This window comes from Gastrolobium bilobum, unplaced genomic scaffold, assembly GCF_033153095.1.
Source record: "Gastrolobium bilobum isolate Gb01-03AN ecotype WA unplaced genomic scaffold, APGP_CSIRO_Gbil_v1 utg9887, whole genome shotgun sequence".
Taxonomy (NCBI): domain Eukaryota; kingdom Viridiplantae; phylum Streptophyta; class Magnoliopsida; order Fabales; family Fabaceae; genus Gastrolobium; species Gastrolobium bilobum.
Window position 1 is genome coordinate 555,937 of NW_026899295.1, and position 25,545 is coordinate 581,481.

Consider the following 25,545-nt stretch of genomic DNA (forward strand, 5'->3'; position numbering starts at 1 on the left):
TTGCGTTTACTCTAGCTCACGTTTTAATTGTTTTTCGAAATTGGCGTTTTAATTATATTAAGTATGCCGGTATATTAGTTGCATGCGATTAAAAGGTTTTTTTCCCCTTAAGTCTGTTTAGGCTTGAAATATCATCCATTTTGATAAGTTGCATGGGCCATTTTGAATTTTTTTTTTTTACTTTTAATTTTCAGAAAAAAAACTTATTTGATAATGTCTGTTTTGTAAAAATAATTTTAAAAATCATATCTATTTTTTAGATTTTAAAACCAAATTTATAGAATATATTTTAGTTATTTCTGTTTTTATTTTTATTTTTTTAAAAAAAAACAATTACGAAAAACACTCATTTTATTTATTATTCTACAAAATAGTTTTAAGAAAAAAAAAATAGAATACAATCAAATAATTCCACCTCAGGTCTACTGCATTGCAATCATGATTATTGGTTGCAGGGAAAGCCTTCTGGCCCCTTAAAATAATTCCTTACTCTCTTTTCAATTTGTATAGGATTGTTTTTCTTTTTATGGAGAAATTTGCACCACATAATTATTGAAATTCACGTAAAGAAACGTCGTAAGAAAACGGCAGAGAATGTCCAACATTTATATCAGCATGCATGCTAAAACTAAAACCTATTGATGGTATAATTAATTTTCAACATGAACTTAACATAAAGGTTTGATTTTCAATTTTTTGATTTTCAATTTTTCATATTTTTCTCTTTAATAAGCCATATATAATCCTAACATAAATTCGTGATTTTCTTCGATCTTATGTGCGGGAGTGATTTTTCTTATCTAAACTTGTCCTTGAACTAAAGTACTTTTTTTTTACGACTGTTTGGTTGGGGATGATAATGAGTTTAGTTGATTCGTTGATCTGTCTAATCTATTGAAACAATTCATAAAATATGGATTCGGTTGGCTGATTTGATTTTGCTTTGTTGACTTAATTACGATAGTAATTCGTTCAAGTGGTAAGAAACTTGTATTGCTTAATCAGAAAAAAATGGAGCAAATGATATTGAAAAAAAATTTCTCCAAAAATGAGTTCAAGAGTACTTGAACCGAACTAGTCAAATAATTAATAAATGATGAATATATTAAAAAAAAAAAGCTTAAACTTAATTGATTGGATATTGAATTTTATTTTTCTAATTCAGAATTATAAAAAATTATATAAATGGTGTCAAACTGTACTTGGTTTGATTTAGCCCAACTTGCATTTAATTTTTAATTTTTTGGGTATGTGGGGCTATGCCCCAAACAAGCAGCAAAAAAAAAAAAAAAAACACTACATTGAAGAGTGTATAGCCCACTGCATAGAGCTAAAGTCAAAAACATACAATCATTTAATTTCAGGAAGGAGGAGAATGAAATAAAATAAAATTCATTTGATCCAATCTCTCCAGAGTAAGATTAGCTTCCAGTTCGCACAAAAATTAATTACCTTCCCTGTATGGTTGTATATATGTACCAACCGAACAGTCCAATTGTATGCCTTATCCCAAGGAAGGTGAAAATCATTAAGTAGGTGTTGTAGCCACTGAAGCTCACTAGATAATGACGCCAAAGCTTGATATTCTGCTTCGGAGGAGGACCTGGAGACCATAGTTTATTTCTTAGAATGCCAAGTGATCAAGGATATCCCGATGAAAACATATAAATCGATGATTGAATGACGCGTATCAGGACAACATGCCCAATCAGCATTTACAAAAGCACGGATACAAAAATTATGGTATGTTGGGAAGAAAATACCAACAACTGGAGCATGTTTAATGTATCTCAATACACGATGGGCTGCTCAAAGATGAGTATCAAGAGGAGCCGCCACAAATTGGCTTAGTTGCTGAACAATATAACAAAGATCAGGTCGAGTGGTGGTGAGACCAAATGCCTATATATCAACAAGAACACCTTAGGTTAGGCTTAGTTTAGAATGACATCCATTGGAGACTGAGATTGCTTAAAAGCAAGGAAGCCCATATCAGAGAGAATATCCAAGGCATATTTGCGTTGATTAAGCAAGATGCCTTTCTAAGTTTAAGACATCTCAAGGCCTAGGAAAAACATCAAAGGACTTAAATCCTTAATTCGAAACTTTGAATGCAGAAAATCCTTTACACACTAAATTTTCAGAGAAGAGTCACCATATAGGACAATACCATCCATATACATAAGCAATATTGTGAATAAGGATAATGTCTTCAAAACAAACATAGAATGGTCAGCTTAGCCTTGAATGTAACCCAATGAAAGCAATGCAGAAGACAACTTACTATACCATTGTCTACTAGCATGCTTCAACCTGTAAAACGACATACTTGATTCGGTTTCTCAGTGTGCAGCCTGGAGATAGCTGCATGTACACCTCATGAAGATCCCCATGAAAGAAAGCGTATTATACGTCAAGTTGCTCAAGTAAACAGCCTTTGGATGCTGTTATGGCAAGGAAAGCACATAATGAAGTGACTTTAGCAACTGGGGAGAAGGTATCAAAATAATCAACCCTTTCCAAATGCGTAAAGCCCTTAGCAACAAGTCGTGCCTTATACCATTCCACCTCACCATTCGATTTGTATTTCACCTTGTACACCCACTTACACCTGATGGGAGTTTTGCCAGGTGGTAGATCAACAACGTGCCATGTTTTGTTGAGTGTCAAAGCTGATAATTCAGCTTCCACAGCCTTCTACCACTGAGGAGATTTGACGGCTTGGGAGTAGTTTCATGGTTCAGAATCAATAATAGTGTTTAAACAAAAATGCTTGTATGAAGAGGAACAACGATTATAGTCAAGAACATCAAATAAAGGATAAATTGAATGACTAACAGAAAAGCAATTTCCTGACGACGATGGAATTCATTGAGAAGCAAGGAGACTATAGTGATATTCTTGAAGGTATTTGGGAGGAGCACGAGTTCGTGATGACCGATGAAAAGGAGCAGGTTCATGGATTGGACGTGGTTTTGTATGAGGTTAAGGTTCAAGAATGTTGGAGTTATCGAGTAGTGGTTGTGTAGGTGGGGTTATGTCAGGTTGTGGAGAGTGGGGAATAGGTGGGAAATGGTCATCAAAGATAGGTTATGGAGATTGAGGAATGATGGCATCAATGTTAGATTGTGAGTCAACAATAAAACTTACAGAATCTTTGAAAGGAAAGTGATCCTCGTAGAAAACGACATTTCTTGAGAGGAAGACTTGTGTAAATCATAGAACATGTATCCCTTGGTGCCTTCTTGATTTCCCAAAAAGACAAATTTGGGAGCTCGTGAAAAAAATTTGGTTCTCTGTGAAACCAGCGTATAGGCATACTTGAGGCATCCAAAGATTCAAAAATGAACAAAAGTTTGTGGTACTCTATGCAACATTTTGTAGGGTGTCTTCTTGGCAAGAACCATGGTGCAAGTCCTATTGATTATACGTACAACATGTGTCATAGCAAAACACCATATTGTGTCTGGGATTTTAGCTTGGAAAAATAGTGATTGTGCAACATTTAAAATATGTTGATTCTTTCTTTCTACAGCTACATTATGTTGTAGAGTTTCTACACAACTCTTTTGGTGAGAAATGCCTTCTGTTGCATACATTTCGGTCATAAAAAATTCTGGGTCTTTGTCAGTGTGTATATATGCTATAAAGTGAGTCAAATGCTTTCTGGTTTCACCTTTGGAGCGCATAAGAACTATCCTGATATACCTCACAGTGGCCATGAATGGAAGTAACAGAAAAAAAGCCCATATGTCTGCATGAAGTAATTCAAAAGTTGCCTTTGTTTTAGTGTTATTGATGGGAAAGGAAAGTCTATGTTGCTTAGCCATATGGAAAATATCACAAGGATCAATATGCTGGGAAGGGATAAAAGGACATCGTAAAGATATCTCATGTATTACATTCTTTGATACATACCCCGATCTACAATGTCATAACAAGGCAATATCAGAAGAAGCAGATTTATTAATGGACTTATTACAGGTAGAAACTAGTTTCTGTGTTGAGGGTAAAGTTTGGTATGTTGGTGTTGGAGTGGATATCACATATAATCCTTCTCTATGCTCAACTGAACCAATCGTCGTCCAGCAACTCATATTTTTTTGTTTGATGAGACACAGAATTAATGAAAACAAGGGAACATGGAAATGAAATAACTAGCTTTGGTGACAGAAATCAAATTGACATGAAAAGTCAGGAACAAATAGGACATCTGTCAATGTAAGTGTGGACGAGATATGCACATTACTAGATTTTGAGGCAATGACTTTGGATCCATTAGGCAGATTTATGCTAATTGGACTAATTTTACAAAAAAAAAGAGAAATTATAATGAAGAAAAGTAATGTGTTCAGTGGCACCGGTGTCTACTACCCACTTAATAACATGTTTACCTATGACTCCATTATCTGTTTTCAGATTGTAGGTTTGAATGGCATTGGTTGTGTGGATAGTTTCAAGAACCTCAATAATAGTAGTTTTATACAGAAGGCTCAAAATTTGCTGGTATTGATCTTATATGAGATTCGTGGAAGAAGCTTGAGCTTGTGAGTTTTGAATGCACACATTGTTCTCTGATTTTGCAACTGATACATTGTTTGCAGCATGAGGAGCATTACGTTTGTAACCAGGTGGGAAGCCTTGGAGCAAATAACAAGTCTCCACCGTGTGGTTAGTGCGATTATAATGAGTACATAACTTTCCTGGCACCCTTATACCTCCATTATATCCACCTCTGCCTCTTCAATTTTGTCCTCCACTATAGCCACCTCTTCGATTATTTGTGCCTTCTGCTACTGCTGCAAACATCTGTGCAGTTGTCGAACCATTAGTTAGATCTTCAGAAGAGAATTGATGCTCTTGTTAAGTGATAAACCCCTAGTTCATCAGGTTTTTCAGCATGAATTAGTATCAATTTGTGTGATTAATTGGATGAAAAAGAGGTTAATGTCCTGGAATTCCCTCAAGTACAAGTTCTGAAAGCTTTGTTGAAAAATTACACTGTCTTGTAGGGAAATGAAGTTTAAGGAGCAGCAAAAAGAAAGAAGAAGATTCTGGAGAAAAAGTGAATGCCTAAGTGTTGAGCGCTAAAACGTCCACACAGAACGTTTTAGCGCGCTGCTGTAAACGAAGGACAAAAGTTGCTGGTGCTGAGCGCCAAAACGTCCACATAGAACGTTTTAGCGCGCTGCTGCAATCTGAGGACAAAAGTTGTTGGTCTTGGGCGCTAAAACTTCCTGATCAAACTTTTTAGCGCCCTGCTGTTGGAAAAAGACTTTGGTCTCGAACGCTAAAACGTCCAAACCAAGTGTTTTAGCGTTGGAGTCAGTTGGAAGCAGTTGAGTATTCACAGACATGGACGCTAAAACGTTCAACAGTTCACGTTTTAGCGCCCAAGTTAGTTAAAAGCAGTTGGGCATCCGTCAAACATGGACGCTAAAACGCCTATTCATGAACGTTTTAGCGCCCATGTTAGTTTTCAGTTATAATTTGTAACACTATAAAAGGCAAGGGCCTTCACATTTGTCACATATCTGATTCTATCTCTCTCTCCAATATCAGATCCTCTGATCTGACTTCTCTCTCTTACTTTCCAAATTCTTTAGGACTTAGTTCTTGTATTAGTTAGTTTCCTATGTAATTGCACTTGAAGATTGAAAACTTACTATCATGACAATGGAGTTTGATCTTTCTTCTTCCTTTGTTTTTATTTCAATTATGTCTGAGTAGAGTTCTTTGTAGTCTGATTCAATGGAACTCAAGTTTGAATTTATGAATGGTTAATTAGATATCTTGTTTATCTATTATGTGATTTGTATGAAGTTGTCTTGATTAATTCTTCATGTTAAGGAGTAGTGTAGAACATACATGTTTACATTGTTTTTATATTTGACAATTTCATCATCAAAGTTCTATAGTCAAGACATTGATGCTAGGATTTCTGATGTGATCTTAAGACCTTAGTAATTAATGCATGTATTAAGAAAAGAATCACCAAGACATTAGGGTTTCTAATTAATGTGTCTATCAAGATAGTAAGACATTACATCTTGATGATAAGAAAAAGGTTGATCAACATTACATAGTAGATATTCATCATGGAAATTGGTTCATCCATAATTTCATTCTTGAGGGAAATTGACATCTGACTACTGGTTTTAAATTATATTCACATTTTATTTGTTTATCAATTCTTTAATTTTATTCAAATTTAATTTCTGGTGACAAGAAATAAATGCAATTTATAATCTTTTAGTTGATTCAACTTAACAATATTTGGTGAGTCAGTGCTTGACACAATTCCTCGTGGGAACGATCTTTACTCATCATTTTATTACTTGTTTGACTAGTACACTTGCTAATCTGACAACATTGAGTGACTAAGGCAAAAGCCTTTGTGACATTAGGCAGAGGCTCCATCATCATTACTTGGGAGCATACCTGAGTGTATTGGTCATTTAAACCTCTACGAAACCTGATAGTGTGATCTTGATCACGGTAGGTTCACATCTGAGTAAACGCACCACATGAACAATTGGCTGAAAGTGAGGGAATCGACTTCAAATTCTCAAGCTCGTCCCATAATGTTTTCAGCTGAGTGAAGTATTTTGTTACACCTTTGTCTCCTTGGTGTAATTTGTATATTTCTTCCTGTATATCCGAGATCCAAAACATATTTGATTGTGAAAACCTGTCGCTAAAGTCCTTCCACACATCAGACACATTTTTTATCCACGAAATAGATTGTGCAATCGTCGAAGCAATGGAATGATGGATCCATCCCATAACTGTAGTATTACAGCGCTCCCACACCTCAAATTCATCGCTTTCAGGATCTGGTACTGTAACAGTGCCATTAATGAACCCAAGTTTATTCTTGGAGCGCAAAGCCATGGACATAGCTCACGCCCAAGAATGGTAGTTTCTTCCATTCAAAGGTGGTGTGACCAAGACTTATGAAGGATTCTCATTAGGATGGAGGATTAATGGATGTAATGAATTTGTGAGGAATTCAAACAAATTTTCCATGACAATTCTTGAAAGAAAAGAAAGAAAACTATCATAACGAAGAAAGAAGATCGAATTGAAGCAGATATCAGAGTTTGGCTAGCTCTGATACCATATTAAGATAGCTTCAAGAAACTCATTCTTGAGGAGAGAAAAAATGAATACTCAATTTCATTGACATAGTGATTAAGATACATATACATCTCAACTTCAGTAAATAATAGAGAAACGAAGGAGGGAAAAGAAGTTATAACTCACAAAACTGACTAATAGAAAACTAACATTCTAACAACCAATCAATTTTTTCTGATATGTCATGATTAGTTGGATACATGTGAGAGAATAAGAGCCCGCGACTTTATCAGCGAAGTTTTCTGTGCTGTTTAAAACGCCATCGTTTGAATTATTTGAAATGCCATCGTTATGGAGCAAAACTCACATTTGATATTAGGACCAAATCTTAATCGGGTTATAATTTTAATATTATGTGGCATTTTGCTATAGGGTGAAGCAAATCACCAATCATAAAGCGGGCTTTGGTAGACGATGATTTATCATCTAGCTGCCTATACGCTTCAAAAGCATCATGGAATCTGAGATAGTTGCCATCTTTATGTGGGAGTCAGACTAAAATATAGAAAGGGTACAATTGTTATAATATTAATATTGTGTGGCATTTTCCAATATAGAGATGCAAATCACCAAGACACGAATCATAAAAGGAAGAGGGGTCTTTGGTAGACCATCTATCATTTAAATGCCTACATTCTTTAAAAAGCATTATGGAATCTGAGAAAGTTGTCATTTTAAAGTAAACAATGTTAGTTGTTTCCGCTTTCAGCAATTTTTTTTTTATTATATGATTTTGGAGTCAGACTAAAACATGGAAGGGCTTGTGATTTGTTTATGGCCACTAGCACGTCTTAAAAGAATGCATGCCCATCATCAAACGAAGTTGCGCCCCATTTCCCTGAACTTTCACAAACTATTACTCAATCGGATCCGTAAGCAAATATGCCAGAGGAACGTCACTGTACAAAAAGTATGTTTTATTAAAAAATCGATAAATGCAATTCAAAAATTTGCAAGCGTAGTTGGAAAACTAACTGCAATTGCAAACAATCGATTAATAAGTCATTAAGTATTCTCATTTCAAGTAAATACAAATTTTATTTTGGTATATTATCATTTCATTTTATTAAAATATTTTTTATTTCGCTAAGGAACAATATCAAAAGGTAATAATAAAGTTGAAAAAATACTTAATACCCTTTATTTTTTTTAAATAATAAAAATTCAAACAAAATAAACCTTTAAAGAAATAGTTTTTTGAATAGTAAATCTATTAATTACAATAAAGTAAAGAAATGCTGAAAATACAGGTACTCCATTATAAAAATTAAAATAAAGATTAAAGTTTAAAGCAATCAAAAAAAGTACGCAGAAAACATTATTATTCAAAATAAACCCTTCATTTGGTTCCTTAAAAATAACAGTGTATTGCATTGAATTTTTTTAAGGTTTTTTTTCACTAAATAAGTGTTTATAATAAATGTCACGGTGTTGGTCTTTTTGTTTTTAGTCGTTTGGGCTCTTGCTAACCGAAAGTAGTGGAGTTGGGTTGCGGCAAGAATATGGCGTTGATCTGATTTGGCTTTGAGGAATTCTTTTCAGTTTTCACACTAGATTTAAGTCTTCCTCCACAACCCATGTTATAACAAGAAATTTTAAAACATTAATTTGGGGAATCAAAGTGATGATTTACCCTAATATTTATATGTCCAATTGAATGTGTGAACTGTGCAGCCTCGTTTTGCCCGACATTCCAGCTCAACTGCTGTTTGTATGCACTGTTGCATTATGCTCACATCGTTTCTCCTGATTAATTAAAGAACAAGTTGAACGGTTTGTAAATTGCAACTGTATTTTTTTATTTTTATTTTTTGGATAAAAAATTGCAACTGTATTAATCAAATAACAAGTTGAACGGTTTGTAAACTGCAACTGTATGACGCGCGACGAAACGACGTTAGTTGTTGTTGGGAGGTAGGGCACAGAGGTATAACAAGCAGGTTAGGATGGCGTTGGGAGATTGGGACGCAAATGTCCACCGTTAATCATCATTACCATAATACCACTGATCGAAACAGACGGCGTGGATGGCTGTTTGGTCGGCAAGCATTTGGACACCGCCCAACCACCATGTGCCACGTGCTACGTAATCCTAAAGTTAGTAATCATAATGATTATGACTTTAAAAGCTATTTTGTCGGTAGATATTTGTGAAATTAAAATAAGCAAGGGGCCACGGCCATTCCCATTGATGTGATAACAGCTGGACCGTGGATAGGTTCCGTTGCCCAACACGTTTCAACAATGCCTCAGGTTTCTGTGTCTCCTCTTTCTCTTCCACCTTCTCCTCTTCAATCAAACCGGAGAATCTTTCCCGGTCCTCAACGAACCGCCGCTGCTTCCGCCACGGATTCCGTCTCCACATTCACTTCGGCTTCCACTTCGAATTCAACGCCCAAAGTCGTCGTCACCAGAGAGCGTGGCAAGAACGGCAAGCTCATCTCTGCTTTGGTACTCACTTCTATATACTCACTTAACCTTTCCCTGCTGCGATTCGTTTTCACTGCGTTGCTACCATTACAATGCGCTTTATTTTTTAGGCTCAAACTCAAACTAGTTATGCTGTGTTTTCTGATTCTCATTATAATTTTTCTGCTAGCTTTTCCTGCATCCGGACATGTCTTTCCTCGTTTTCTCTTTAACCTATTCAGTTCAGACTTCAGAGTATGTTGTGTGTTTATATGAACCGAGTTCCATTCCGTCGTGTATGTGTTTGATTAAAGGCTGAAATGAATGTCAATATGTAATGTTTTCATTGATCTTGCTTTCCTTTTTATTTTTCTTCAAAATTTCCGTGCCTTATTATTATTATTTTGCGCATTTTTTTTTTATCTTTAAACCACGTTCTCTTAAAGCGAGAATGTATTAAATATAACGGCAAACGTCAAGACAAAGATTTAGATTGCTAAATATCCATATTCATAATTTCTAATAATCGAATATATTTTACGTCGCAAAATTTATGTCATGTGTCCAGATCACAATAGGTTGTTCAAAAATGTACATGAGTTCAGGGATCGGTTGAATACAATTTACTTAACATTCTCCTGTTTGAAGTTAATGACCGATCAGCAATGAATTCTTGATCCATTAATTAATTAAGTAGATCCTTTAGAAATCTACTTAAACGGTCTAAGAGCTTAAGTTAGTTAATGAACACTTGTTGTTGCTCTTCATGGCCTTTCTTTTGTACATGGACGATGCCGTAGAACAGCTTCAACATGCTTATTTTTTTCATATCACTGTTTCAGTAAGTTTGTCAATTCCATCATCAATTTTTAAACAAAAAACTAAATTGTTCATCTCCCATCACCTTTTGCTTCCAACATCTACTTTTGTCCCAAAATACCTACCGAAATCTGTAATCCATTCATATTTTATGTTTTATTCCAACACCATTATATTGAAACTCCATCAAGGTGACTACATTTTGCTGTGATCGAATTGATACATAATCTGTTAGGAGAAGAGTAAAACAAAGGAGTTTTTACTAAGGCAGAAGTCGTAACTTTTTCATTCAAACAATAGATTTAAATTACAAAACTTGTAACTCTACAATAAAGACACTTAACATCACAATAAACTCACGTAATTTCATAAACTTAAAAACATAAAACTGACATTTAACGTTTGCTAAATTAAACCCATTAAAAAACTAAATTGATTGCTGAATTAAACTGACACATAATTCCACATTTAACGTTTATTCAACAAAACTCCCCCGTAAACCTAAATGCTTCTGCATCCTTCATGCCGATCAATTTCTTGTAGTTGTCAAGGAGTACCGTCGGTAGCGGTTTCGTGAAGATATCCGCGACTTGCTCTTGACTGGTCACGTGTGTTAGCCCCACATTTCCTTCCTTTACTTGATCCCGGATGAAATTCCTGAGCCACATTGCATGACAAACACACCAAGATGCAGCTACATATTCAGCTTCACATGTTGCACTCCTTTCTTCAAATTTTTTTCTTGTCCGGCGGTTCCTTCATTGGTGGAAGATAGACAGTCTTGAATTTTTCTCCGTCGACCTCATCCTCCGATATACTTCCACATCCATTCTTACACGTATGATCATCACACAAGTCATCATACTGATCAGTATCTGTATCACTATAACGTCCCATTAGTTTTACAACACCTATGCCAATTTTAATAATTTCAGATTCAACATGTGCTACATTAATAGCACGTTGGGCCTCTTCAACCACAGTAACCCCATCACTCATTGAGGACCGTTGATTCCCATCATCAAGCAAATAACTCAACGCATCATTTTCTGATTTCACCCCACGATCTTCTTCTGGTTTACGCTTGAGCCAAAATGATTCCGCCATAAAAGTAACTCTAGGCTCCTCATCGCCGGGTTCCCTATCCACAATCACACCTTCCATTTTTCCGCTCTCAGTTTCTTCATCGCCGGGTTCTTCTTCATCGAGAAGAGCTTCCACGCGCCTCATCAATGGAATCTCAGACCACCGTCCTCCAGGGAAATGGTCTCTTTTCGGTGGTGTCGACATCTTCCACTTCCACCATAAATTCAATGCAGTCTCCAACTTCTGACTTCCAACCCGAACCGCGCCTATGCCGGTCTCCGACATCAACCTCATCACGCCGGGGTCGAGCTCTTCTCCAGAACATGAACTCGGATTCGCGGTCTCCTCCATGCCGGTCTTCATCAAGCACCTCGGCTTCTCAATCTCCTTTCCGATTTTCGACTCTGTCTCCAGACACTCAGGTTCCACGAAGTCTTCTACCTCGACAATGGACTCGTCGTTCCCGTCCTTCTCTGCTTCGATCTCGGCTCCTTCGTTCTCCTCATCTTCTATCTCAGCTTCTTCGACCGCAGTCATCTCCACCGTCTTCTTCTCCGAGTCGTCTCTTACGCGTTCTGACACGTCAAACTCCTCCGCGGATGCGTTGCCGTTGGCAACCTCGAATTCCACCATCTCGGTCTCTTCTTCATCCGCATCATTTTCCTCATCTTCATCATTATCATTGAAGATTTCATCTTCTTCATTAATCAAATCAAAACGTCCAGGCAAGTATTTTGTTATGAAGGCCATTAGAAAATCCTTCCACATATTATTAAAGTCGCGGCAGTTCCATGTACGGAACCATTTGATTGCGCTTCCTCTGAGTCTTCTCATGGCTACCTGCCATTTGTCCTCCGTCCAGGTTTTTTCTTTCCGAAAATGTTCCTTCAAACAGAGAAGCCAATCTAATGCTTCATCCTTATCTCCATGGAAGAGTGGCACCTCCAACTCGCTCTTTTTCTCCATAGCTCTGATACCAATTTGTTAGGAGAAGAGTAAAACAAAGGAGTTTTTACTAAGGCAGAAGTCGTAACTTTTTCATTCAAACAATAGATTTAAATTACAAAACTTGTAACTCTACAATAAAGACACTTAACATCACAATAAACTCACGTAATTTCATAAACTTAAAAACATAAAACTGACATTTAACGTTTGCTAAATTAAACCCATTAAAAAACTAAATTGATTGCTGAATTAAACTGACACATAATTCCACATTTAACGTTTATTCAACAAAATAATCCAAATTGTTTTGCGTATACTGTGTTTATTTTCTACTTTTATTTTCTCTATTTTTTTTATCTTCTTCCATTGGGAATCCTTTGTAATTTATTCCATGTACTAAGTGTGTTTTTGGATTAGTTTATTTTGTGTTTAAAACAATTTAATATTCAAAATCTTACTGACAGAGCTTTTGAAAAAAAGAAGAAGTGATTTTCTTAAAAATAATTTGAACCAAACATGTACTAAGATGATTAGCTAGGCTTGTGTCCCAGGCCATATTAATAAAATGAAAAGGGGGATTCAAATGATAACTACAGTTGTAAACTGGCCTCAGAGGTTTTCCTGTTGACATAAGGTTTGACTGATCACATACGCTGAAACTATTTTGGTAATTCCAATGTTGAGTGCAGGCTAAACATGAAATCAATTGTTTGGAACTTCCACTCATTGAGCACACACGGGGACCTGATTTAGACAGGCTTCCTTCTGTATTAAGGGGTAAGTTTTAGGAAAAACCCATGTCATGAATATTTAAATATTTTGTAAAGTTTAAATCGTGCCATTTTCATCCAATAAAGATATTACTTGTGAGCTGATTGATTATCTTTGATTGGGCCAATTTTTAGAATAAAATTTATGTGTGCTTAATGGGAATAAAGATGCAGTGGTGACATTTCTAATGTCAAATTGATGATGCAATATCGGTGATTGATGAGCTATTTCCCATTACCAATGGTCTCCTTGAAAGTGAAGGATTATAGCTTCAAGTGCCTGCACTTATGTCTTCATTCAATTTTTATAGTTTGTGTTGGCATGTGTGGTGATGCTCTGATATTGTCTCAGACTCTCAGTTTATGTTAGGGGGAGTATTTGGCTGAACTTCTCCATGAAATATTTTCTTTCTCTATTTAATCTTTTTGGCCCTATTTAGGAATAGCTGGACTTCTAGAGTTGCAGATCACTTTCTCATTTTTTTTTGTGGGCTTCATCTTGATCATTTGATGTTATTATCACATAGGTTACAAATGTTTCTGCCTGAGACATCAGTTATTCAATGCCGGATTGGTTTAATCTGGCCCAATGGATGTGATAAATTTGTATATAAGTAGGCGGGTTGAATTTCGCCTAATGTGTGGCTGTGGATTTTTTTGGTTGTTCTCTGGGATTAAATTCAGTTGGTGTGTTCATAGAATAATTTGGAAGAAACTGGGTTGGGGTGCCTTTACGGATGTATTATCTAGAATCTAAGTAACATGGAGAAATTTGACATTTATGAATGTATGATGATTTTGTCAACTTAAAAAGTCATTACCATATTTTACATCCTAGATATTTTTTCTGAAACACATGACAACATGAATCATGCTGTCAATATCTTGCTTATGAGTGCCCTATCACTTTTCACATATTCATTTCTTCCCATGATGCTTGATACTTGCAGATAATGCATTTGATTGGATTGTCATAACTTCCCCTGAGGCAGGTTCAGTTTTTCTAGAGGCATGGAGGTAAGGATGTAGGGTCTGTTTGAGTAATTTGTGTAAAATTTCTCAAGTACAATGTATTTTGGATGAATTTATTTTGAAAATTTAAATTTGAAGTGAAATAATACTTTTTAGTCAGAAGCAACCTTTAGTTACTTTCAAATGATTTTGAAAACTTGTCCGAACATCATTTTGCCCTCCAAAATTAATTTTGGGTTATGCCAAACATGCACTTAGAAGATGCTGACTTGTGACAAAGTCACTATCTCCATGATGAGGTTTTCCTAAAGTTTATACAATGTCATTGAGGTTTCTGCTAACATTTGTATCATTGATTTTCTTCATTGACTTGATAGCTTTGTTTTTTTATCTCATGAAATTTTCTACCATTTTAATAACTTTTATTACCCACCTTTAATTATGGTACCACATAGTCCTACAGGCAAAATACTCGACATATCTTTTATTATACATGTTATCCAATTGTATGTGATCTACAATCTAAATTGTGCATAAGTTGTCAAAGATGCGAATGCAAATTTGTCAAAGATTCAAAGTTTTTAATTGCTTTGGCCTATTTTATTGGTGAATTTTACAGTTTGTTAGATACAATGATATAAAAAATAACATAAAAAACTAAGCATTCCTTTTGCTCTGTTCTTTACACTATCCTTTTTTGTGTGTTCAATTAATATAATTTTGTTGAGCATTTTATTTTCTAACAAATGATTGTCTTAGTCTTGATTGTTGTCCTTAGAGTTGCTGGGATGCCTCATGTCAAAGTTGGCGTTGTTGGGGCTGGTACTGCAAGCATTTTAAAGGAAGCTTTGCAGTCTTCAAAACAATCGCTTGATATTGCCTTTGCACCATCAAAAGGTATCCATGTGTGTAGTTAGGTGTAGGCTGAATTTAAATGGCTCCTGCATTGTACTGTCCCCAGATTCGCTTCTTCACCATGATGGATGACTGACTAAAGAAATATAAAGTAATATATTTGAATATGTAGAAAATTAGAATTCAAACATGTTTCCGTTTTTATTTCCTATTAATTAGGATTGATTATGATTGATTAGGATTGATTATGATTGATTAGGATTGATTATGATTGATTAGAATTGATTGTGATTAGGATTGTGATAGGATTGATTAGTCATCGCTTAGTCATTCTTAGCGATTCTTTCTTGTATAAATACTCACTCATGTAATTTATTCAATATCAATATACAAAAACTTCTTTTCAATATGGTATCAGAGCGGGTTCGTTCCTACCCTAATTCAAATCTGAAATAACCATCCAAACACTTCCATCACCGTCAAACACCTCCTAAACACCGCCTTGAATCTGTCCAACACAGAAACCTAGTTTACTGACCTCCGATCAAAAAAGTGAGGTGACCATTCGACTCAGAAGGATCCGACGAGTCGACCGCCGCTGGACCCATCGTCGTCAGCCGCTGCACGCGCCGCCACGCGCCGCCTTCCAGACGTTTTTTTTTTCGTCGCGACTTGCACAGATCTTCTCGCCGGCTTCTCCCCTTCCTGTTCCAGAGGTCATATCAAAAGTTTACAAAACTTGATTTTTCATCAACGGTCAACCCTTCTCTTTTTATTCATGGCTTCCTCAAAACACTTTTTTTATTACCACGAGCAACCTCCTAAGGCCACTAGTCATGTGGTCCAGCAAGGTACAACTTTCCATGTTGATAGTCAAAATCATTGGATCCTTGATTCTGGAGCCTCTGATCATATGACAGGTAATCTTGGCTTGTTTTGTTCATACACTCCATATTCTGAACCTTCTCGGGTCAAGATCGCCGATGGCAGTTTTTCCCAGATTGCGGGACACGGAACCATTAAACTTTCTGAGCTGATTACTTTGACATCAGTTCTTTATGTTCCTTCTCTGACTTGTAATCTCATTTCCATTAGCAAGCTCACCTCTGAGTTGCATTGCTTTGCTAAATTCTTTCCACATGGTTGTGTTTTTCAGGAACAGGACTCGGAGAGGATGATTGGCAGTGCTAGAGAGGATTGTGGACTTTACTACTTTGAGGAGGATGTGACTCATGAAGCTGTTTTCGTAGAAAAAAACTCTATGTTTCCTTTTGATTCATGTAATGATGTTATGCTGTGGCATCGTAGGCTAGGCCATCCAAATTTTATTTATCTTCAGAAGTTGTTGCCAAACTTATTTATTAATAAAAGTCCAAGTTTGTTTTCTTGTGATATTTGTCAACTTGCCAAGCATACTCGTGCTCATTATCCTTCTAAAGTTCACCATGACTCTTCCCCATTTTCCTTAATTCATAGCGACATATGGGGTCCAGCCCGTGTTAAAAATATTTCAGGTACTCGATGGTTCATTACCTTCATTGATGACCATTCTCGAGTTTGTTGGGTGTATCTTCTAAAGGATAAGTCCGATGCTGCATCCGTGTTTAAAAAATTTCATGCCATGGTTCAAACCCAATTCCAAGTTGCTATACAAATTCTTCGTACAGATAATGGCAAAGAGTATTTTAACTCTATTCTTGGAGAATATCTTTCCCAACATGGCATCCTTCACCAAAGCTCGTGTCCTGACACACCCCAACAAAACGGAGTTGCGGAAAGAAAAAACCGACATCTCCTTGAAGTTGCTCGGGCTCTTATGTTTACCACGAGTGTTCCTAAATATCTTTGGGGAGAGGCAGTTCTCACTGCCTCGTATCTGATAAATCGAATGCCATCTCGCATTCTGAAATTTCAGTCTCCTCTTTCTAGTCTTGTTCGTATCTTCCCTTCCTTCCGAGGTGTCTCCTCCTTATCTCTTAAGTTATTTGGTTGTGTTGTATTTGTCCATATTCCCTCCCATCAACGGTCTAAGCTTGATCCTAAGTCTCTCCAGTGTGTCTTTATTGGTTATTCTCCTACTCAACGTGGCTATAAGTGTTATTCACCCTCTCTTCGTAAGGTCTTTGTCTCTATGGATGTCACTTTTTCTGAGAATGACCCTTTCTTCCCCTCGACTTCTCTTCAGGGGGAGTCTATAGGAGTAGATGAAGATCAGTCATGGGAACCTATTAATGCCACAGTATTACCTCTACTTTTGGAAACAGGGGGAGCTACAGAATCCTCACCATCAGGAGCCTCCTCAAAATGGGGACAAGTTTATAGCAGGCGAAAGCCTCCTCAAAGTGTGAATAACCCAGAGCCTCTACACTGCCAGGATTCTGAACCATGTTCTAGTTCCAGCACCCCAATACTTGAGTGTCATGGTGAAAATGATCTACACTTGCCCATTGCTCTCAGAAAAGGTACTCGATCTTGTACTACTCATCCTATTTCTAATCATATTTCATATGGAAAGTTGTCCCCAGGGTTTCGTGCTTTCAATACTATGTTGGATAGTACAAAGATACCGAGAAATATACATGAGGCTCTCAATGATAAAAAATGGAGGGATGCTGTCTTTGAAGAAATAAATGCTTTAGAAAGAAATGGAACTTGGGAGATAGTGACCCTACCCAAAGGAAAAAAGGCAGTAGGATGCAAATGGGTGTTTACAATAAAATTCAATGCAGATAATAGCATCAACAGATACAAGGCAAGATTGGTTGCAAAGGGTTTCACTCAGACTCATGGGATAGATTATCATGAGACTTTTGCTCCGGTTGCTAAAGTCAATACCATCCGAGTTCTCTTATCTCTTGCTGCCAATCTAGATTGGCCTCTGCAACAGTTAGATGTGAAGAATGCATTCCTAAATGGTGACTTACATGAAGAAGTCTATATGGATCCTCCACCTGGTTTTGAAAAGGGAAATGGATCAGTGTGTAAACTAAAAAAGTCTCTATATGGATTGAAACAGTCTCCCAGAGAATGGTTCGACAAATTCACACAAGCAGTCAAAAGAAGAGGCTTCATTCAAGCACAGACTGATCATACTCTCTTCCACAAACACTCTAAGGATGGTAAAATTGCTATTCTTGTTGTATATGTAGATGATATAATTCTTACAGGTGATGATATTGAGGAATTGAACACCTTGAAGAAATTTCTAGCAGCTCAATTTGAACTCAAAGACCTTGGCACTCTCAAATATTTCCTTGGTATGGAAGTTGCTAGGAGCAAAACAGGCATCACTCTAACACAAAAGAAATGTGTTCTAGATCTTTTGTTGGAAACAGGAATGTTAGGGTGTAAACCTGCTGAGACACCTGTGGAACCTAATACCAAGTTAGGTATTGAAGATGGGAATGAGGTGGATAAAGAACAATATCAGCGATTGGTTGGTAAACTAATCTACTTATCTCATACGCGTCCTGACATTGCCTTTGCGGTGAGTATGATTAGTCAATTCATGCACTCACCCAAGGAGAAGCATCTTAGTGCAGTCTATAGGGTGCTTAGATACCTCAAGAATACTCCAGGAAGAGGATTATTCTTTAAAAAGGGGTATAAAAGGACAATTGAAATCTACACTGATGCAGATTGGGCAGGCTCATCAGTAGACAGAAGATCTACCTCAGGCTATTGCACCTATGTGTGGGGAAATCTTGTTACTTGGAGAAGCAAAAAGCAAACAGTGGTTGCAAGAAGTAGTGCTGAAGCAGAATTTCGAGCTTTAGCTCATGGAGTTTGTGAAGGAATCTGGTTGAGAAGACTTCTTCAAGAGTTGAAGATTTCATATTCCCTACCAATAAAACTATATTGTGACAACAAGGCAGCTGTTAGCATTGCTCAAAATCCTGTGCATCATGATCGAACAAAGCACGTGGAAGTTGATCGTCACTTCATCAAAGAAAAATTAGATGATGGAAGTGTGCGTTTGATATATGTTCCAACCAAAGAGCAAACGGCAGATGTCCTTACCAAGGGCCTACACCGTCCAGCATTCGAAGACTTGATTGGCAAGTTGGGAATGATCAATATTTACCTCCCAACTTGAGGGGGAGTGTAGAAAATTAGAATTCAAACATGTTTCCGTTTTTATTTCCTATTAATTAGGATTGATTATGATTGATTGTGATTGATTAGAATTGATTGTGATTAGGATTGTGATAGGATTGATTAGTCATCGCTTAGTCATTCTTAGCGATTCTTTCTTGTATAAATACTCACTCATGTAATTTATTCAATATCAATATACAAAAACTTCTTTTCAATAGAATATTACAAGTATTTTCGGGTAATCAAGGAGAATATGTCATAACTAGAGTAGTTCCAGATATGCATCTAGATAGGGGAGAGCGGGACCTTTCTTTACTTTGGTTGTTCTGTTATTTTTGTGCATCCATGTTCCGCATTTCATCAGTAGGTGATCGATCATATTGTTGTTTAGTATAATAGTAAAGAGATTGAAGCTTGCTCTTGCTAAGCCGGAATTTAAAGCTTCAACTCCTCAAAGTGAAGCTGATAATGGATTTGATAATTTTCAGCAACAGGAAAGATTTTGGCTACAGAGCTTCCTAAGATTGGAAATAAATCCACTGTTCTATATCCTGCTTCTGCAAAGGCTAGCAATGAGATTGGTACATGAATTATCTTGTTGTTGTTTCAGCATTTTCTAAGTTAAAAGTTAATATTTTTAAACTACTACATGCAAAGGCGATGATATGCTAATTGTTTGTGTGCTATTTATATAACCAGAGGAAGGACTTTCAAATCGCGGATTTGAGGTTACTAGGATGAGTACTTATACAACGGTAAAATATTTTAGCCTTGCCCCCTCCCTTTTCAAGAAAACATGGTCCAATACTTATTCTTTGCAAGCGCCGCATATTCTATTTGTGTTTCATACAATTAATTGACTTAAATTATTCAAGATATAATATTTATTAATGGTAAATTTCCAGTCGTCTGTTTCATGGTCTTGTTGGGAAGTTGCGTTGATGAGAATGATTTCCCTGCTAGAAAGTATTTGTGCGTGTCACATTATGCAGTTTGGATGAAAAGGTCACAAAAGCATGAAATTGTGCCTTTTTCATACAATCTTTCCCTTACATTTATTTACTTTATGTGGAAGTTTACAACTTGAGAATAATGGGCATATATATACTACCGGTATCTTCAATTGCTTTTGTTGTATTGTCATATTTGAAAAATTTAGATTACAAATGGTTTTGCTTAGGTTCGGTCATAACCTTCTATTCCTTGCACTTGGAAGAACTTCTAGATTGGGCTATTTATGATATTATCTCTTTGTGAGATTCACTGTTGCCCCTAACTTGTTTATCAGGTACCAATTCAACACGTTGACCATATGGTTCTAAAGCAAGCACTTTCAGCCCCTGTTGTTACAGTAGCTTCACCATCTGCAATTCGGTGAGCTGCTTTTTGCTTCTTCCTCTTCTTTTTTCCCTTTTAATTTTATAATAATTTCGTACACATTTCGAATCTACAAGTTAATTATATTTGGATTTAAAATTCAATTCTATGCAAGCGGGCGTTATGCATTAAAACTTTCTTGATGAGTCCAATTGACTGCTTCATACCAACTAACTGGGATGCTGATTTTGTCCCTTTGTTAGTCAAGCATCCTAATGACTATTGGTATTGGAAGAATCATGGAAAAATTGCATTATCTTCTTATTTCTACTGTAGAAATAGGTAGGAAATTGTTCTTAGGAAGTTCTATATTATTTAGCATGTACCCAGTTCATCTTTTTTCTTGATACAAATTACTTAGTTCATGTAAATCTGCCGCAGCAGTGCCTGGAAGAATCATCTTTCAGAGTCAGAGTGGAGCAATTCTGTTGCATGCATTGGTGAGACAACTGCTTCAATGGCAAGAAGGTTAGGCTTCAGAAATGTGTACTACCCAACGCAACCAGGCCTAGAAGGGTAATTACAAATCCACTTTCAAGAAATACTTTTTGGGGACTTTCTTGAGATATTTCTATTAATCAAGTATTCAGTACCTATTTTATATGCTAAGGAAGTTCCCCGTTGATAGATACTGGCTCAAGAATTGGGTTTGAATCTTTATTGATAACTCATCATAACAAGAGTTTCCTAAGAGTGGGTTACTCCGAACTCTCCTAACCTATAGAAAAATTCTAGTCTCTGACATTACCTCTCATCTTACTAATTGTCTAAAACTCTAATGGAACCTCAATGGATTAACCCACTATAAAGAACCAATTCAATACAAAAGCTTAATGTAAATAACCAATTCAACCCAAAAGCTTAAGTTTTTGGGTTGAATTAGTTCTTTACATGGTATCAGAGCCTCGGTGTACTGGGTTCGATTCTCACCGCCCCCACTTTCTTTCTAGTGGAATTTCTTTCGAGGTAGGTGAGCCTGTGCATTGTCCATCCTTAAAGCCCAGTGGGGCTCTCGTGTGAGGGGACGTGTTGAGATATATAAAACCATTAATGTAGCCTCATCCAACAGCTTAAGCTTTTGGGTTGAATTGGTTCTTTACATGGTATCAGAGTCTTGTGTCCCGGGTTCAATCCTCTCCGACCCCACTTTCTCGTGGAATTTTCTTAGCACAGGTAGGTGGACCTGTGCATTATCCATCATTCAAGTCCAGTGAACTCTCGTGTGAGGGGGGGCGTGTTAGAGTATAATATAAACTATTAAAGAGGCCATCACCTAATAGTTTAAGCTTTTGGGTTGAATTGGTTCTTTACATGAGCCTCGGTGTACCGGGTTCGATCCTCATCGCACCCCACTTTCTTTCTAGTGGAATTTCTTTCTTCGTACAGGTAGGGCCTATGCATCGTCCACCCTTCAAGTCTAATGGGCTCTCGTGTGAGGGGGCGTGTTGATATATATAAAATCATTAATGCAGCCTCATCCAACAACTTAAGTTTTTGGATTGAATTGGTTCTTTACACCTACAAACTGAATGGAAACACAGAAACACACTATGGAAAATTATCTTTACAGTAACGAATATCCAGAGCAGCTATTGTGATGCATGAAAACAGCCCTAAAGACACTATGAAAAAGATACAGAGGGCTCCAACAGCACCTCTCCCAACCCAATACCCAAACCAAATCAATTACAAATCACATACCCCACTCCCAATATTCCCTCACCTTTTATCCCATCCTCTAGGAATATTCTAGAAGAATCCCCTAACTAACTCTAATTCTCATCAATCTCCTACATGTATTTCCTCAACCCTATTTATAATACCAATGACCTAACTAACTAATTCTGTTGGTATTTCTGTAACTACCCCTGTTAACCCCGTTCGGGAACTAACTAGGCCTAAGTAAAAAAGCTGGGCTATGTGGTTCTTTGGGCCTACCATTGTTTCTTCTAATCTACTTTCCTAAATAGGGGTTTCCTAACAAGGTGAAGGGCTGAGATGTGTCGTGGATGGTCAAATACCTCCCACCTGGTCCCATTGCTTGAATCTCAACCATATAGTTCCCATTTCATGGAAAATCTCCCATGCTATGCTAGCAACAGCGAGATCAGGGATCAGTTAACTGCCATAACATAAGACAAATTATGTTATCTCAATTAGTTTAATTTATCTTTATCTTGATTAGTTTAGTTCATCTTAATAAGTTTGGTTTATTTTATCTTATTAGTAGTATTAGTTATCTTATTTCATAATTTGGTAGTTTACTTTAAATCTTAGAATGAGTGGGGATATTCTTACTACTAGAAAAATTCACTACCAACCCACTGCCTCCATAATCACCATTGGATCAACATTTTCTCTTTCTTCAAAAACTTTTTAACATCCTCTCTCTTTGATCCAATGGTAATTGTGGAGGTAGTAGGTTGGTAGTGGATATTTTTGGTAGTAAGAATATCCCCCCTCTCTCAGAATATGTAAGTGGCTATATAATAGACAGCCCACCGAGGAGTTAAGCAATTACATGCTTCCTTCCACTTATCTCTTCTCACTCCTATCCTCTCACTTATTCCTGATCTAAATTTTCTCTTCTCTCTTCAATTATTCTCCTTTTCCCCTATTTCTTCCTTCCTTCTAAGTTATGTTGCTATACACTGTTTGTCTATAATTATCAGTTGCTTTCAGCGTCCTGTGTGTAAAGAATCTTGGATACACCATCCCAAAAGCTAGCTCAAAGGGTGGAAGTGTCCAAGGCATTATAAAGGCCACATTAGTTTCCCACATGATCAATGTGGGACTATATATCTCAACACGCCCCCTCACGCAAGAGCCCTTTGGGCGAGAAGCGTGGAATTGCACAGGCTCAATTTTTGGTTTACCTTTTAGTGCTTTTTTATTTTAATTCCACTTGAAAGTGGGGGGCCGTGAGAATCGAACTTGAGATACACCACCCTAAAAGCTAGCTCAAAGGGTGAGAGTGTCCAAGGCCTTATAAAGGCCACATTAGTTGCCTACATAATCAATGTGGGACTATATATCTCAACACTGTGATTAATGAAGTTATCGTAGCACATAGACGGATCCTCGTGTTCAAGAGCGTGAGATGATTTCCATCAATGTGCCCAAACCTAGCTTTCGCTTCATCCACAGCTTTCTGTGCCTCTAGGCCGGACAAAGCAATTGGATGCTGATAGCATGGCAGAAACTGAAAGATCTCATTCAAACAATTGAATTCAGGACTGACAACGATCATCTTTGACACCTGAGGGTCTAATTGAAATTCATTCATAATCTCAAGAATTGGGTTTGAATCTTTATTGATAAATCATCAGAAAATATGAGTTTCATGATGAGTGAGAGAAAATATGAGTTTCATAATGAGTGAGATAGAAAAGTACGAAGCTTCTCTCCTAACTTCCGGAAAAATGCTAGTCTTTGGCCTTGCCTCTTTACTTACTAACTGCCCAACGGTCCTATAGATATTCTCTCAACCTTATTTTTAATCCCAATCTCCTAACTAACTAGTTCTGTTGGGATTTCTCTAACTACCTCTGTTAACCACCCTGCATGGAAAGTAACTAGGCCTAACTAATAGAAGCTGGTCCACTTGATTCTTTGCATAATCATTATTTCTTCTAACTTGCTTCCCTAAATAGCGGTTCCTAACAACTGTCTGGGTCACACGGAGAATCTTTGAAATAATTTTGCACGATGTTTTTAAGAAGCCCTTTTATTTTTTGGAATGTAGCATAGGATTAGACTACTTAAGAATGACTCTAGTTTTATAATTTATCTTTATTCTAAATTCACTATGTCACTCATTTTAATAAGGAAAAATGTATAAAACTCGATGAATTTTATCCCATTTTTAAGTGAGTGACTACCTTGAACTTTGGAATCTACATGGGAGGTTCTTAAACTTTCAAATACCTGCAAATAGATCTTTCGGTTCATTGGCTACATAGAAACTATTTATCACCTGACAGGTGTATATTATTAATTAATACACGTGATAGTCTTTGAAAGAAGCTTTTTTATTTTTTAATTTAATTTTCATGGATATTTTATCTTTTTCATTAGTAGAAATTAAACTGAAAAGATAAAATGGATTTTTTATATTTAAAAAAAGAAAAACGATGTCGATAAATGAGTGACTATCATGCATGTTAATGAAAATGTGCAAGTCACGTAATGATTGGTTTCCATTTTGTTGATGGACACAGAAGGGTCTAGTAGCAAGTTTTAGGGAGTTTAAGGCTCTCTCATCTGCGTCCAAAAGTTCATGGTGGCTATTTCAGATAAAGCTTAGGGAGTATATGTACAATTTTACCTTTTAAAATAATTCGCATTTTTTTATATCCAAAAAAACAATAATAATGTTTTCTCGCTAGTACTGTTATTCTATATTTTGCCGGTACTTGATGATTACTATGTTGTTGAAGTTGAGTCTATTGTGGTGATTGTGTGTGAAAATATGATTTTTTTTTCCTTTATAGAAAATATTTCATCAAGTTCCTTTTTGGTAATTTCCCCTTTTTTTGTCACCCTGTCTACGGGATGCTGTAAGACAAAGTTTTGAGAGTATCTTGCATTAGAATGGTAGTTGAATAAAAGCATATGCATTGACGTGTTATAAGTACTTCAGGGTAAGTTGGCTTAGTATGTACAGATGTGCTATTGTTATTTTGACTGCTTGGAATTACTGTTAATAATATTCTTTTCGACAACCTTCCTCCTTTTGACAGCTGGGTAGAAAGCATTCTTGAGGCATTAGGATCCCGTGATGAATTATTGAGGTAGTCCTCTGCCCTTCATAGCAAAACTGGAGATGTTCAGATGTTTCTCATGCAACGAATTTGATTAAAATACTGATTTGACATTATCGATGGGTTTACTTTCCCTGTTCAGTAGTATTTTTAGGAATACTGAAGAGGCTACCATGAGTTTGTGGTAAATAGTTTCCATCATGTAAATACCGTACTGCAATTTGAGATTTTCTTCTATTACCAATTGAGCCCTCAATTTGTCCCCAAACTTTATGGATGTCTATGGGATTAAGAAAAGTATTTGCATT

At 36.6% G+C, this 25,545-nt stretch overlaps 1 protein-coding gene across 2 annotated transcripts; it reads left to right on the forward strand.

Moving 5' to 3' along the window:
- The first annotated feature begins 9,316 nt into the window (after positions 1-9,316).
- LOC133289306 (uroporphyrinogen-III synthase, chloroplastic) lies at positions 9,317-25,519 on the forward strand. Of its 2 annotated transcripts, none has more exons than XM_061487217.1 (9): positions 9,317-9,591; positions 13,092-13,179; positions 14,123-14,189; positions 14,923-15,041; positions 19,586-19,678; positions 19,797-19,852; positions 20,386-20,471; positions 20,856-20,990; positions 25,217-25,519. In XM_061487217.1, the coding sequence occupies exons 1-9, from the start codon at positions 9,385-9,387 to the stop codon at positions 25,269-25,271; spliced, it is 906 nt and encodes a 301-aa protein (XP_061343201.1). In that variant the 5' UTR covers positions 9,317-9,384; the 3' UTR covers positions 25,272-25,519. The 2 variants fall into 2 exon arrangements, with proteins under 2 accessions (XP_061343201.1, XP_061343202.1); XM_061487218.1 differs by having other exon boundaries at positions 20,859-20,990.
- The last annotated feature ends 26 nt before the right edge of the window (positions 25,520-25,545 follow it).